Source organism: Odocoileus virginianus, chromosome 21 (assembly GCF_023699985.2).
Source record: "Odocoileus virginianus isolate 20LAN1187 ecotype Illinois chromosome 21, Ovbor_1.2, whole genome shotgun sequence".
In the NCBI taxonomy this organism is placed as follows: Eukaryota; Metazoa; Chordata; class Mammalia; order Artiodactyla; family Cervidae; genus Odocoileus; species Odocoileus virginianus.
In genome coordinates, this window is record NC_069694.1 from 34,266,971 (window position 1) to 34,282,885 (window position 15,915).

The following is a 15,915-nucleotide window of genomic DNA, read 5'->3' on the forward strand; positions in this document are numbered from 1 at the left end:
ATCACTCATTTGCCCTAGCCTTCAGAATTTCTGGCAGTCATGTTCTCTGAATGAATCTTATCAGCCCATGTCTCTGAGTCTTCCATCAACTGAGTCGATTGTTTCTGCCCCAGTTATATCTTGCAGAGCAGAAGCATGTGAGTCCCTAGGCAGTGAAGTACTGGTGACTGATGCTATCTACTGGTGTCAGCTCCAGGCCTCTTTGGCTCAGGCTTACTCAGTGTTTTCACCTGTAAGTGGGAATGATACCCCTGGTAGCTCAGACAGTAAAGAGCCTGCCTGAAATGCGGGAGTCCATGGTTTGATCCCCGAGTCAGGAAGATCACCTCGAGAAGGAAATGGCAATCCACTCCAGTATTCTTACCTGGGCAATCCTGTGGACAGAGAAGACTGGTGGTTTATACAGTCCATGGGGTCGCAAAGAATCAGACACAACTGAGAGACTAATGCTCACTCCCTCGCGCAAGGAGGCAGTGAGGACCAATGAGGCAACGTATGTTAGTTACTAAAGAGTAAAAGTTCACCAAGTATTATGTAACATCATTAGCATCATCATCCTATAATCTTTTAGAAATAGCCTATTTATCCTCTCTGGGATACTTACTTTCCAGCTCCTGTCAAGACATCTCCCTCTCATTCAAATTTAGCTTCTTGTCTGAGGCAGTCATATTGACCAGGTGATGGATTGAATAACATACAGAGTAATCTCACATTTTATGTATCATCTGGTTTCCTATTACTGGAGCACAAGTGTGACCTTCAGTTCAGTTCAGTCACTCAGTTGTGTCTACTCTTTGCGACCCCATGAACTGCAGCACGCCAGGCCTCCCTGTCCATCACCAACTCCTGGAGTTTACGCCGACTCATGTCCATTGAGTTGGTGATACCATCCAACCATATCATCCTCTGTCATCCCCTTCTCCTCCTGCCTTCACTCTTTCACAGCATCAGGGTCTTTTCAAATGAGTCAGCTCTTCACATCAGGTGGCCAAAGTATTGGGAGTTGCAGCTTCAACATCAGTTCTTCCAATGAACACCCAGGTCTGATCTCCTTTAGGATGGACTTGTTGGATCTCCTTGCAGTTGAAGGGACTCTGAAGAGTCTTCTCCAATACCACAGTTCAAAAGCATCAATTCTTTGGCACTCAGCTTTCTTTATAGTCCAAGTCTCACATCCATACATGACCACTGGAAAAACCATAGCCTTGACTAGACAGACCTTTGTTGACAAAGTAATGTCTGCTTTTTAATGTGCTATTAAAAGTTATGACCATCTGGTCATAACTTCCCTTCCAAGGAGTAAGCATCTTTTAATTTCATGGCTGCCATCACCATTTGCAACAATTTTGGAGCTCCCAAAAATAAAATCTGTCACTGTTTCCACTGTTTCTCCATCTACTGCCATGAAGTGATGGGACCGGATGCCATGATCTTAGTTTTCTAAATGTTGAGCTTTAAGCCAACTTTTTCACTCTCCTCTTTCACTTTCATCAAGAGGCTCTTTAGGTGTTCTTCACTTTCTGCCATAAGGGTGGTGTCATCTGCATATCTGAGCTTATTGATATTTTTCCCAGCAATCTTGATTCCAGCTTGTGCTTCATCCAGCCCAGCATTTCTCATGATGTACTCTGCATATAAGATAAATAAGCAGAGTGACAATATACAGCCTTGACATATTCCTTTTCCTATTTGGAACCAGTCTGTTGTTCCATGTCTAGTTCTCACTGTTGCTTCCTGACCTGCATACAGGTTTTTCAAGAGGCAGGTCAGGTGGTCTGGTATTCCCATCTCTTTCAGAATTTTCCACAGTTTATTGTGATCCACAAAGTCAAAGGCTTTGGCATAGTCAGTAAAGCAGAAATAGATGTTTTTCTGGAACTTTCTTGCTTTTTCGATGATCCAGCAGTTATTGGCAGTTTGATCTCTGGTTCTTCTGCCTTTTCTAAGTCCAGTTTGAACATCTGGAAGTTCTCGGTTCACGTGTTGCTGAAGCCTGGCTTGGAGAATTTTGAGCATTACTTTACTAGCATATGAGATGAGTGCAATTGTGCGGCAATTTGCACATTCTTTGGCATTGCCTTTCTTTGGGATTGGAATGAAAACGGACCTTTTCCAGTCCTGTGACCACTGCTGAGTTTTCCCAATTTGTTGGCATATTGAGTGCAGCACTTTCACAGCATCGTCTTTTAGGATTTGAGGTAGCTCAACTCGAATTCCATCACCTCCACTAGCTTTTTTCGTAGTGATGCTTCCTAAGGCCCACTTGACTTCACGTCCCAGGATGTCTGGCTCTAGGTGAGTGATCACACCATCATGATCATCTGGGTCATTAAGATTTTTTGTATAGTTCTGTGTATTCTTCCACATCTTCTTAATATCTTCTGCTTCTATGAGGTCCATACCATTTCTGTCCTTCATTGAGCCCATCTTTGCATGAAATGTTCCCTTGGTATCTCTAATTTTCTTGAAGAGATCTCTAGTCATTCCCATTCTGTTGTTTTCCTCTATTTCTTTGCATTGATTGCTGAGGAAGGCTTTCTTATCTCCCCTTGCTATTCTTTGGAACTCTTTCCTTTTCTCCTTTGCTTTTCACTTCTCTTCTTTTCACAGCTATTTGTAAGGCCTCCTCAGACAGCCATTTTGTATTTTTGCATTTCTTTTTCTTGGGGATGGTCTTGATCCCTGCTTCCTGTACAGTGTCATGAACCTCCATCCATAGTCCATCAGGCACTCTGTCCATCAGATCTAGCCCCTTAAATCTATTTCTCACTTCCAGTGTATAATCATAAGGGATTTGATTTAGGTCATACCTGAATGGCCTAGTGGTTTTCCCCACTTAGCCTTTATTTGAATCACACTGAAACCAGGTATTAATAGAATTATGCCTGTATGGGGTTCAGAGGTCCTGGGGCAGTCTGGAGGTTTATTATTGTTTTGTTTTCACTTTAACTTTATAGCTTATGTTAACAAACTAACTGAGTTCATTTTCATTAGTAGTTTAATTGTGTAAGTTGCCTTTAATTCTCTGTTAGTCTTTAATGTTAATTGTTTTTTTGTGCCTAGTCTTCTTATCTTGTATGCAGGCTGTATAGGTCCTTGTTATATTCATGATCTGACATAGGTTTTTTAAAAACACCTCACACTCTCTAGGTAAATGATAGTGTCCTAGATTTAAGATATTATTCTATTAGAAAGTTCCGTGAAACATCTTTTTGTAATGGGTTTGTCTGATGATCAAATTATACCCTCTAAATCCATAGTGTTACATTATTTTAGGAGAATAAAGTTTGGGCTTATTTGTTCTCTTTCATAAGCTGTCTCAGATCCCTTTACTGAGTTGTGAGGAGTAGCAATGATAAAAGACCAACATTGAAAGCCTATATCAGAAGATACTATGTCTATTTCATAATAGTGGAGCTGTAGCCTGTTAATAATGATCGTATTGTATTAGGTAAGAATGGCTTATGCTTTTAATTGGTATTTAATTTCATTAAGATATGTTCAGAGTATTTTATAACAAATACTCTATTACTTTTATAAATGCCTCAAAAAGGATACCTTCTGTGATGGTTGTTGTAAAATTCATAGTTTTAGTTTATATATCTTTAGTGAACAGTTATTTCAGGAAAAAATATCAATCTGCTAAAATCATTGACCTGGTTTATAAGTATAGGTTTTGAAATTTTTAAAGCTGAAGTGCAATCTGGTTGTCTCTCTTTACTTGTGTGTGAAATTTTTTTGTTGCTAGTGGTAACTGTAGAGAATTTTTTTCAAATAGCACCCTTTTAATAACAATGGTCTCCCCAAATATACTGTGGCATAGCTTTAAACATTATTAAGTCTGTCTTGGACTCCCCCTTCCTCTCTCTGAGTAAATGGAAGAAAAGTTTGGCAGGCTCCATGCAGTGCACTTGATTGATGTCCAGAACATCTGAAGGACTTTTGTGTCCTGCCTGCTCTCCATGAGTGCATAATGTGTGAATACTTAAAGAAGGTCAGCCCTTATCACATGTAATCTAGGCCTGAAGGCAGATCAGCAGTGACAGTCATATCCCGTAAGTAAGAACACAAATCATCCTCTACATGCTTTAGACAAGTTGTGGGATATTTTTTCTCTCTTTTTACCCCTTCCCACTCATGGGGGGACCTTGGCAGAGCCATGAAAGCAGAGAGAAGACGTGCTTGGAATAATGTGTCACTCCTGAGAGGGAGGAAGGGATTGTTTATTTGTCATGATGTGATGGTCTTTCACTGTGCAGCTGAAGGGAGCTTTGGGTTGTTAATGACTAGTGATGTGGAATGCTGCAAATTAGAATGGGGTGGGGAGGCAAGAGGCAGCCTGAAAGCTGCTGAAGTTGTGGCCTTTGTAAACCCCAGAGTCAGGAAAAAAGGTTTTTGCACACTTGAGTTCTATTGTTTATTTTTTCTCCGATAAGGGAATAAATTTTTATATTATTTTGTAAGTGCAAAGCTGAAAATCAGAATGACAAAATGCATTAGCCAGTACAATTCTGAACACATTTTTCTGTTTTTTGCACAACTAGTATGAAAGTATGAAAACTTTTACTGCAAAACTCTGTGGCATGGTAGGTACTTAAAATGCTATAACTTCTAATAGGAACAAGGAAAGAACTGTTTTTTATGTGTCTGTGTGTTTTAACAGAAGTTTAAAAGTAAACATTCCAAACAATATTAGCAGAGATGTTCAAGTGTTAAAGAAAATAACACTCACCTTACTGTTCTCATGAAAACTAGTAAGGATATTGTTGCATTTTCTTATATAAAAAGGAAGAAAATATTTTTCATCTAATCTCAAAAATTTTACTAGTTTCTTTTGAAATGCAGTCAGCTGCAAGAAGTAGTTGTGATCAGGTCATACGATGGAAACTGTGCAGACACCCCCTTCAGAGTCCAAGGCATTGCTTCCTATGCATGTCAGATAAAATGAAAAACCAAATTAGGAGCTATAGTGCCCTTCCTTCCCAGTGTCCCGCAGTCTGCTTTTCCAGCCCAGTTTCTCTGCTCTCAAGGCATATCCAGGATTTCATGTTCTCAGCAAACATTGCTCTTTCTTGCTCATAAATGTGTGTACTGTCTGTTCTCTTTGCTTGGAATCCCTCTGCCCTCCCTTCACCCAGTGAATTCCTACTTATCTTTGAAGACCTAGTTCAAATGCCTCTTCCCCATAAGTCCAATCCCACCCCCAGCCAGAATTAATCTTTGTTTATGCACTGTATTTGCCATGCTCCCTCGGCAGAGCCGGCCATGTCTGCAGTGCCTTGTCATGATTTGATTGTGTTTCTCTTCGCCCACCACAAGGTAGGCTTTGTCCTAAAGGCAGGCATGGTGTAATGTTCCCGTACCCTATTCACTTGACACAGTCCCCACCTATAGTTTAAAAAACTGTGTCTGTATATAAAACCAGGAGATTTGGGGGACTTTTATGTGAATATAAGTCACAAGTTGAAATTTTTACAAAGTAGTCTCATGCTTTCAAACTGCTTCTTGTATTTCTTCAATTACATAATGATTTAATAAATGAGGTAAGTAGAATAATTAAATAAATATTTGCCTTTGTGAGTATAATATGAATTTTTAAAACTCAATTATCCTAAGATATATTATATATATGTATATATAATATCCTTGTTTTAGTGATCATATTATTTCTGACAGAAAGAATTTGGCAAATGTCATATTAAAGAACATTATTGTTAATAAGAATTTTTTTTTTTGTCAAGAGGCAGGAGAGTGTGACAGTTGTCAGGAAGTTGACTATTTTCTGATGTCCTCCTATGTACTGGGCACTGTATTCAGTAATTTCTGTTCATTTACTTGTCTAATTGGTATAACAAGCTTAACAGGTACTGAGCAGATTATAGAACAGAGAGCTTAAATAATTTACCTAAGATTATACAGATGACACAAATAGGCTTTCTCTACAAGATGGATCCACAAACCTAGAGTGAGTGCATCTGTGTATGAATTCTACAGATGATGCGGAGTGATGACTTGTATTCATATTGGTAATACTAGCTGCAGTCTTTTTTCTTTCCTTGCCCCTCTCAGGTGTACAAATTCAATTTGATACCTTTCTTTCAGTATTCTTTCAGAGCTTCCTCTGAAGCCTCATTTGGTGTGTACTTTACAGTGAGTAGGCTAAATCATATGCAAATGTGGGTTTTTTTTTCCTTTGCTATGTCAGATTTCTGATCTGCATTACAAGAATTTTTAAAGATCTTTTGAGCCTGTTTGTTTGGAATGGAAGTATATGTTTTATAGGACATCTCCTGCATTGTTGGTACCTGAAAGAAAGGTGAAAGAATTAGTTGCTCAGTCGTGTCTGACTCTTTGTGACCCCATAGACTCTAGCCCACTGGGCTCCTCTGTCCATGGAATTCTCCAGGCAAGAATACTGGAGTGGGTTGTCATTTCCTCCTCTAAGGGATAGTCCTGACCCAGGGATCGAAGCCGGGTCTCCTGTATTGCAGGCAGGTTCTTTACCATTTGAGCCATCAGGGAAACCTGGCATATGTTAAATAGTAAAGGCAAAATGGAGGGAATTAATAGGGCTACGTCTTGAATTTCTTCGTATAAGTAAAAAAAAAAAAAAAGAAAGAAAGAAATCTGTATTGCCAAAAACTTTCTCTAAGTGAAAAACTCTCCTCACACTTCTAATTTTCACTTCTGTTCACATGAGTGAGTGAGTGAGAATCACTCAATCATGTCTGACTCTGTGTGACCTCAAAGACTATAGCCTGCCAGGCACCTGTGTTCATGGAATTCTCCAGGCAAGAATACTGGAGTGGGTTGCCGTTTCCTTCTCCAGGGGATCTTCCTGACCCAGGGATCAGACCCGGGTCTCCTGCATTGAGGGCAGATTCTTTACCATCTGAGCCACCAGTGAAAGTGAAAGTCGCTCAGTTGTGTCCGACTCTGCGGCCCCATGGACTATATAGTCCATGGAATTCTCCAGGCCAGAATACTGGAGTGGGTAGCCTTTCCCTTCTCCAGGGGATCTTCCCAACCCAGGGATCAAACCCAGGTCTCCTGCATTGCAGGAGGATTCTTTACCAGCTGAGCCACCAGGGAAGCCCTCTACTCACATAATTGGAGATTCAGGTTCAGACACTCATCCTATATTCTGAAATCTTAAACCTTTATAAAAATTCATTAAGCCAGTTCATGCTCAAAAGCCTGTCAGTTATTTATATGATATATAGCCTAAACTCTGTAACCTGAAGTTAGAGTCCTGCACAATCTGCTTGCACTCTGTCCAGCTTTCTTTTGAACCATTTACTATAGAAGCCATCTGTTCCAGTAAGATTTTTTCGTTTCATGCTATTGCACAAATGAAATATTTAATCCTGCCTCTAATCCTTGCTCATATAGTTTCCTCTCTTTTCATCCCTTCTAAGTTCAATTCATATTTCAGCATGCAACTCTGCCTTCAATGTTGGCCCAGTCTAATCCATCCCTTACTCTGATTTTCCATCTTTATTCCATTTGAAGACACTTCACTTTAAAGTGACTACTGTTTTTCACTTTGTTCTCTGTTACACATACACTACTTTTTCTATGGCACTCTGAACTTCTTGAGTGCGTTTACTTCAGCTGGCACATAGTCCATCAGAAATGACTGCTGGTATGTCTTGTTTTGAACTGAATTAGGATTTGGGGGAGAGAGCAACTATTCTCTCTTTATGCTTTGTACCATTTGTGGATGCCCATATTGGGGAAATGTGAGCAGTGGGAACTGTCCCACATTTTAGCCATTCACTCTTCATCCCAGAGCTCAAGGCTAGGTTCCAAATTGGCAATGGAACCATGTTGTGATGTGGCACTGAGCCAATTGTAGAAAGTTTGGACAAGAGGTACTATTTGCTTGATTTTGGTATGCTCTTCACTCATGTGACCCCTTTGATCCTGATCACTCTTATTCATTTTAGTATGCCTCAGTCTCCCCAAAAGGAATATGGATAAATGATACTGAAAGATTATCTCATTTAGCTCCCCAAGCTTCTATTTTCCTGAGAAGTAAGGTGTGTGGATTCTGTGAAATGCTTAATATGTAGTTTAAGCTTAGAATATTCCAAAATTGTCTATGTGGTTAAAAATATTGTATTTGTGTGAAATTCCGTCTCATGAAACTGACCTGAGGATGTTGGATTGATAGTATTAATGGTGTTTGTTAAATCCTAACAAGCAGTTGTTCAGCTACTCTTAAGACGGAGAATAGATTTGAATGCCATCTACTAGGGTAGTGTTGGTAGTTGCTGGTGTGTGTGAGAGAAGTGGGGGTGTCTCTTAAGAAGGAGAAGATAGCAGAGATTTTTTTTCCAAGAAAATGATTCTTAAAGTTTCAAGTAAACGCATTCTAATGCCATCTTAGATATAAGCATTGAATTATGTCTCTGCTCTCGTACTTATATATCCTTTATCATGCAAATGGATTAGATTTTACAACTACTTTTGTTTGTATCTGTCTATGGTAATATTGTTCTTTCTATAATACTGAAAATTTGTTGATATTTTTTGCTGTTCTTTAATTATCAACAGTTCCCAAAGTGAATCAGAGTCTTTTAAAATGTCCCTTAGTATCAAACAGGTCACTCAGAATATCATTAGAAAGTTGAAATATTACAAAATATTCATAGTTCTATTGAGGCACAATTATAATTAACATGTAAAACATTGAATAACTTATCTTGGTTTTATTCACATAATAAAGTAGGTTAGATTCACCGTGCTTTTTTTTTTTTTGCTCTATAGAAAATTTTCAGCTGTAGTCATATCAAATTAATGAATGAATGAATAGCTTAACTGAAATCTTTCAACTTGGACTGTTCATTAAAGATGCCTTTTATCTGTGGCTCTTGTTTTGTATCCGTGCACTTGATTCAGAGGCATTGCCTCATTATATAAATGTTGATGTAGTGAGAAAATGCCATAACAGGACACTGGGATGTGTTGCGACATTTCCACATGTTATCAAAGAAAAATTTTTCTATTTCTTCTTGTCTTTCTGTGGTTCCCAAAGAGTCACCATTCATAGCAGAGGGAGAAAAAAAAAAGCAAAAACCCTTAACAGAAGAGACAAGCGGTGGCGTGTCGGCACCGTATAGGTGGTGTCTGTCCGGAACGTCTCCACCGCTGCCCAGGAGGTGTGGGGACGCCGCACGGTCAGTCCGGAGCGAAGTCCGCCTGCGCCGGCCCCAGTGTGGCCAGCTGGGTCAGGCTCCTTTCTTAAGAAAACAACCCGGCCCGGGGTCCTGGCCGCCCTTGTTGTCCTCCCCACGAGGTGATCAGTGGAAGTCTCCGTGGTGACAGAACCAGTTTGTAACAGGCTTGTCTTTCACGGTCCCGTCTAGGGCTTGCTGGCAGGCTTGCCGGAAGCTCTGACAGGAGGGGCAGCACAGAAGCCTCCGGGAAAGAAGGGAAGGCGAGAAACGGAGGCTCTGCCAGGCAGGTCCAGTGACTGCTCTCGCGCTGCAGTGGGGTGGCTGGACGACCTAGACGGGCAGCGTCACATGTCCTTGCTCGTTCTTCTGTCTGTGCACACGAGGGGTAAGAAGACCAGTGCCCCGCAGTACAGTGCTCACAGGCGGCTCCGCGAACGTCCGCTTTCCTGGGTTTTATCACAGAAAGGAAAGTTCAAGGCAGAAGTTCAAGGGCTAAGCATTTCCAGCCCCCATCCTCCTCCTCCTCTGGAACCTTACTGCTTTCTCTATCAGGGCAACGCTTTGTAGAGAGGGTGTCAGAATAATTTTAACAGGGATGCAAAGTTTCTGTTTTTTCTAACAATTATGTGCAGTCTGGTTTAGAACTTTTGAGTATGAGGTTGATTGTCAACATACTGTGACAGTTTAGATGATGAATTTAAGAAAACGGTCTAATAAATTTTGTTTTGATCATTTAAATTTGAGTATTCTTAGGTTTTTTTTATAGTTAGCTAATTAACTTTGAAGTTCATTGTAATTTTTACATGGATGCATTGAGTAAATCTGTAGTTTTATAATGGCAATAATTGTAATTTGTGAATATGTCAGATGTTTACCCATATTTAAGAACAGGGGCTGTCTTAGTGATCATTTTGTTCAGAAGAATTATTCTTGTATAAAGTTGCCTAAGGGAGAAAGAACATTTCAAGTTATTTTAAAGAGCTAAAAGAGTAATTATGAAAGTAGGTGAACTATTTTCAAGTTAGAAGAAAGGTAACTTAAAATGAAACAATTATCTGTGATAGTGATTGGTAGTCAGGGAGTCACAAAGTTGTAATAGCCCTTTTATAAAATTAAGCCAGGTGACAGAAAGAATATGTGTGAGGTCGAAATGCATTTATGGTTCAACCTCATATACCTGTGAATGCATTTAATAGAAGTATTTGACAGTACTGTTTACTTGAGAAGCATGTATTACTAATTGGCATATATTTGGATTGACATAAGATTAATTTTTTTAAATCTTGTAGTGTTCCATAACACTTATATAAGTGTTATATTTTGTTGCTTGGCTCCATGAAAAAATGCTTTTAATTTCTGGTTATGGATAGGTGTAATTCAAAAGAGTTTTGTATGTTGATATGAGGAAACAACATGTAGTTCATTTACTTGGTTTGCTAATTTATTTTCCAAAAATTCTTATAATCTGGTACCTTCTAGAAGAGACAGAAAGACCTCAGGGAACCTTTCTTAAGAATGTCCCAGGAAACTCAAAGCATGATATATATGCGGTGAAAAATCTTATTCCAGTACTCATGCTACCAGTATTTCTTGATTGCCTAAGGGCACTTTTGCATTCCCTGTTCGTCATTTTCCCTGAAACCTATGAATGCATAAACTATTTATTGTTATGTCAGCCAAAAGTGAAGAGGCTAGATGTTACAGACTGAATCTTTGAATCATAAACATGAGGATTAGAATACACCTTAAGATAGTATTGTGGTATTGACTTTTCAGTGAGAAAGTTGAACCCCAGAGACATTCCCTGCTTTTCTCTGTGAAGCATAAACTTTTTAACTCCCTGTTCAGAGCTCTTTCACATGAGTGCCCGTGTGGGTCTGTGTGTGTCTACTAATTTATTTCGTAGCATAGTGGTTAAGAGTGTGAACTCTGGAGCCAGAATGCCTGGGTTTGAATCTTAGCTTTGCCACTTACTAGATTGTAAACTAAATGAGGAGTCTTATTGGTGCCTTGATTTTCTCAACTGTGAGATGGGCATAATAATAATAACTAATCATAGGATTGATTTGATTACTAAATAATTAGTAAATACATACAAAGCACTTAGAGTAGTGATAGTGCATACTATTGTCTAAGAGTTTGCTATTATTAGTATCATTAGTAATAATGTTAATCTCCGTAGGAATAGGAGACAACCAATCTGGAAATGGAAATTGAGACAAGACTTTAAAAGAATCCCATAGCTCATCTTAGTGTTATTAACGTGTGCTGTGCTTTGTCACTCCGTTGTATTTGACTCTTGTGACTCCATGCACTGGAGGCAACCAGTCTCTGTTCATGGGGATTCCCCAGGCAAGAATACTGGAGTGGGTTGCCATGCCCTCCTCCAGGGAATCTTCCTAACCCAGGGATCAAACCCAGGTCTCCTACATTGCAGGCAGATTCTTTACCTGCAGTGCAGATGGTGATTAACGTACTGAATCTCAGTTTTTATTCCTAGCTTTGTCACTAATGAAATTTTCACTAGATTTTCACAAATTTTTGAAGAATCTCTCTACCTGTAACCTTGTGTAAAATAAGTTTCATTTTTTTTTTCTTGAAAAAATGTATTTTCCTGGATGAAAATAGAGTGTACTCTAGAGAGAGACTGTGAGCTCGACCTAGACCAAGTAACTTTGACTACTGAAGTTAAATATTCATTAACAACTTGTAATGCTTTATGATCATTAATTAGCATGTACTTCAGAAAGAATAATCATCACTAAGACAGGTATATATGAAGCACAAACCTATGTAGTGGTCATGACTTATTAAGTGAATGACAAAGCCAAGATTAATGTTCTGAGACTTTAAATACTTATTTAAAGTAACTGTGTTTCAAAATGACAGCTTGAGACATTTGGAGAGTGTGTGCTTCAGGCTAATACGAACACTTAGTTATTTAAATATATGGAAATATAAACATTCTACGTGGAAGGAATATGTCCATTATTCCAATTCTACTTTAAATGGTACAAAGCTCTGCAAAATCATAGCAAGTGGAACAGAGTAGCTAGGTTGGCCTGTGTGTGGGGTGATTCATCAGCCTAATCTTATCACTGCTTAAATCTTATCTTAAATGTTTTACTTGAGACATAGGCTTAGAAGAAAGGGACAAAAGGGTACATGTTGGTAGGTTTTGAACGTTGTGTTTTTTATATTGGCACATTGTGATTGCTTCAGGAATGTATTTTTTAAAACTCGAGATCATGAAATGTGGAACTGCCCCCTTCTAAAAGTGAAAAGATGACCTGTAATGGTGAAGAGCTGTATTGTTCATTTCTGCTTGAAATATAGTATTTTAGAGATTGATTTATTGATGCCACCCCGCCCCTTGTTTCTCAAATCACAGTAGAGAATTACAGGCAATCCTAATGAGCATAGTACAATGTGTAAACAGTGTTTAGGCATCATTTTGGTCACTACCATTCTTGTGAAGTTCTGCCAAAGGAATTTAGTGAGGTTATAAAGGTGGGACCTGAAAAGTAAAGGATGCTCTCTGTTTGTTCTGACACATTGGTGGCAACTGTGTGCCTTTCCTGACAAGGGTGGGACTCATGCTCTGGCATTTTAGAAGGTGAGATGTTTATTTGGCTTCTTGTTAAATGTACATGTGAAAATTTTCACAGTGCCTGTGCCTCCCCATAAAATCGTAGTAATAGATTATTACAGCAATCAGATTGAAATAAAAATTGGTAGCCAACTTTTGGTCTTTAGGAGTGATTCTGTATCAATGAAGAGTTACTGGGAAAAAAGGCAAGATAGGAAGTAGGTATTAGCTCTTTTGGAATAGAGGAGAACCCCCAAACGCAATGAACAAAAGCAGGTTCCAGACTCCGTGGCCCCTGCAGTTTTATATAACCAGGATTTTACATCCTGCTACATCATTGTCAGGTTGTATTTCGTACATTTCCTACTGTAATATTTGTGTTTGATCTGGTTGACACTAATTTAAAACTGTTAAAAAATAAAACCTATGCTATTAAATATTTTTAGTAGAATTAAGACAAATAGGAATTGCAGTAACAGGAGGATAACAAACATTGCTGTGAATGTGTAGTTTGAAAATTAAAATGGTAGTATTGCTGTAGGGCATCGAGTTTTGGTAATATTTTTAAGTGAAAAATGATCCTTGTTGCCATATGGCACACTATAGTGAAAATCTGAACTGTTAGACCGACACATCTGTTAAATGCATAAACATGGGTCTGTGTTTAAAATGTTTTCTACTGCAGCTATTATGTGGCACTTCCAACAATTAACCTTGGGCTGTTAATCGGGAGTAACTGCACCTTGTGGTGAGCATCACAGATGTAAGAAATTTGATCTCTGTGGCAATTTACCTGGGAGAAAAGTGGCTAAATTATAGTTCTCAATTTAAATTCTGCAGAGTAGATTGGATTAAACACATTCACGTTACTGTTGAGTGCAAACTCAAATTATTTCGTTTTATCTTTTGTTATGAGAAGTTATCTTCTGTAAATATATAGTGATGGCAACCACGTATTTGAGGCATATGTATCTCTCAACAGCTGTGCATACATAATTTTAACCTTTATATTACAAATACTTGAAAGCTTCTGAAAAAATATTAATATTATAATAGATCAGAGTTCAGATTAGTTTTTTTTTTGTCTTTGTGAGCCAGTTAAATTTGAAATAAATTTTACAAATCTTTTATTGACTTAGAATAACTGCCAGGAACAAAGTTATGAATATGTTTTTTCTGCTAACTTTTCAAATGTATACTTCATTTTTAGAATTCAGACAGGACATTAGGCAAATCTTTAAGTAGACAATGTACTGACAATTAAAATCAGCTAAATTGTCTATCAAGCTTGCTTATGCTACATTTTAGGTTCAGATGGACCCTTTTGGTCTTGATTATTATACTTTTTCCATCTGTAAAATAATGACTCCCCTCATCATAGATTTGTGTGTGTAAATATTCATATTAAAATACCTAAGGATGACCTTTTGACTATGGGCTCAGAATAACCTCATTCTTGTTTCTAGGCCCTGCATACTTTTCACTTCATGCTAGAGGAGTGGCGGCTTTTGGATTAACTGATTTCTTGCTTGTTATCAGCTCTATCACACTCCTTCCATAACTAATTAGCTTCCATATTAGTTAATAATGTGTCTAAGATCACATTAGTAGTATTGATATTTGGGGCAAAAGAATAGAAACTCAAGTAGGGGAAGAAGTTGAATGGAGACCTAAAGAAAAGCTAAAGGAAACACAAGCCTCATGGGACCCAGAGAGGCAATGGGACCTGAGTTTCTACTCATCCGTGTCTGTGAGGGACCTCATGGACATTGTCGTCTTTCCTCTGTGTGTCTTTTCCCTTCTTTCTGTTTACAAGTCGTTACCAGACATTCCATGCATTATAAAATCCAGACCTTTCTACGTCCTTCCAGGCTTGCATCAGCGAGGCTGAGTCCGTTGCAGCTCATCTCCCTCCTCAGTAGTCAGCAAGCCACAAAGGCCTTTCCTGTCCAGAATGATCCAGACTCCTCTTTCTTTTCACATATGTTGTTTCCATAGCCCAAAAAGTTCTTTTCTACTCTACTTATTCATTTGCTTAAGTGTCACTAAGTTTTCTGTAACAATCCAAATTAAATGAGATCCATTTGATATAATGCCTCATTGTAAGTTTTGTTCCACTTTTATAGTACATGTGATGTATCATTATATGTGTCACTCTCCTGCTGAAAGCCCAGCTTCTCAGAGGAAAAAACCACATCCATCTTATTTATTGCTGAATTTCAGTGCATAGTACAGTGCTTGGCCTGCAGAGGAGTCTACCTCCTTAGACGTACTCATTATTTGCACATGACCCAAAATAGACCCAATAGTCTACATTTCATGATATTTGAAGAGCTTCTTTGCTTAGCTCTCCAAACTTAGCTGATAAACATTTCACTGTTTCTTGTTTTTAATTCTTTGGAGAGAGAATTTGATTGACTGCTGACCCTAACAGTAATCAGATGTGAGTCAGATCGGATGTGCAGTCACCCAGTGCCAAGATGGGCACCAGACAATAACTGACACTGTGGACAGTGAAAGTTTATTCTAGAAGAAGTTTTGGATTAGGTTGACAATCAAAATCACCTAATATAGCTGCTACTGGAATTTATAATAGCAATATGAGTACCTCTAGTATTCCTTTGCTTATAATGAACTCCTGTTGGCTACTAAGTGACTTACTAGCTATATGAGTAGAAAAATTATAAAAAAGTACTTTTTTTTTTTTTTTACATGAACTTTGGTATTCAGGAAATGTCACTACCAAAAGTTGTTGATTTTAATAGTAACTGAAGTGGTACGATTTTCTTTACTCTTTAAGAAAAGATGCTGTAGAAATTCAAGATACTAAAGGTGGTGGCAAAAATAGTACATGAAACAAGTACTGTAATCTCATGGCAGATTTAGTTTTGTCAGATTGTTACATGTAACTTTCACTCCTTTATTGAAACAGGAGTTGCACACCTTATGTCTCGCAAAGAATCTCTCATATATTTTACGTTTTGATCCCTAAAAATGCCACAACTTTGTGGCTTGCAGTATACGTTTCGTTATATTAGATTCTGGGAACTTGAGTGTCTGAAACTATGCTTTTGATCCCTTTTGGAGTCCAGGGGAGAATGAATATACATAACAAATTCACTTTTTAAAAACCTCATAAGTACA

The 15,915-nt window shown here is 38.4% G+C and overlaps 1 protein-coding gene across 6 annotated transcripts in view; it reads left to right on the forward strand.

The window, feature by feature from the left end:
- Nucleotides 1-15,915, forward strand: part of BMPR1B (bone morphogenetic protein receptor type 1B) — a 433,856-nt gene that overhangs the window by 318,930 nt on the left and 99,011 nt on the right. The window contains exon 1 of one of the 6 annotated variants that reach the window (XM_020893950.2): nt 9,201-9,567. The exons of 4 other annotated variants lie outside the window; for them this stretch is intronic. Coding sequence is in view for 1 of the 2 variants with exons in the window: in XM_020893946.2 (XP_020749605.2) it covers nt 9,531-9,567 (37 nt within the window). In the remaining variant the exon portion in view is untranslated. Of the gene's footprint in view, nt 1-9,200; nt 9,568-15,915 lie in introns of those variants that run through there. One more of the 6 variants, XM_020893946.2, reaches the window with a different exon arrangement.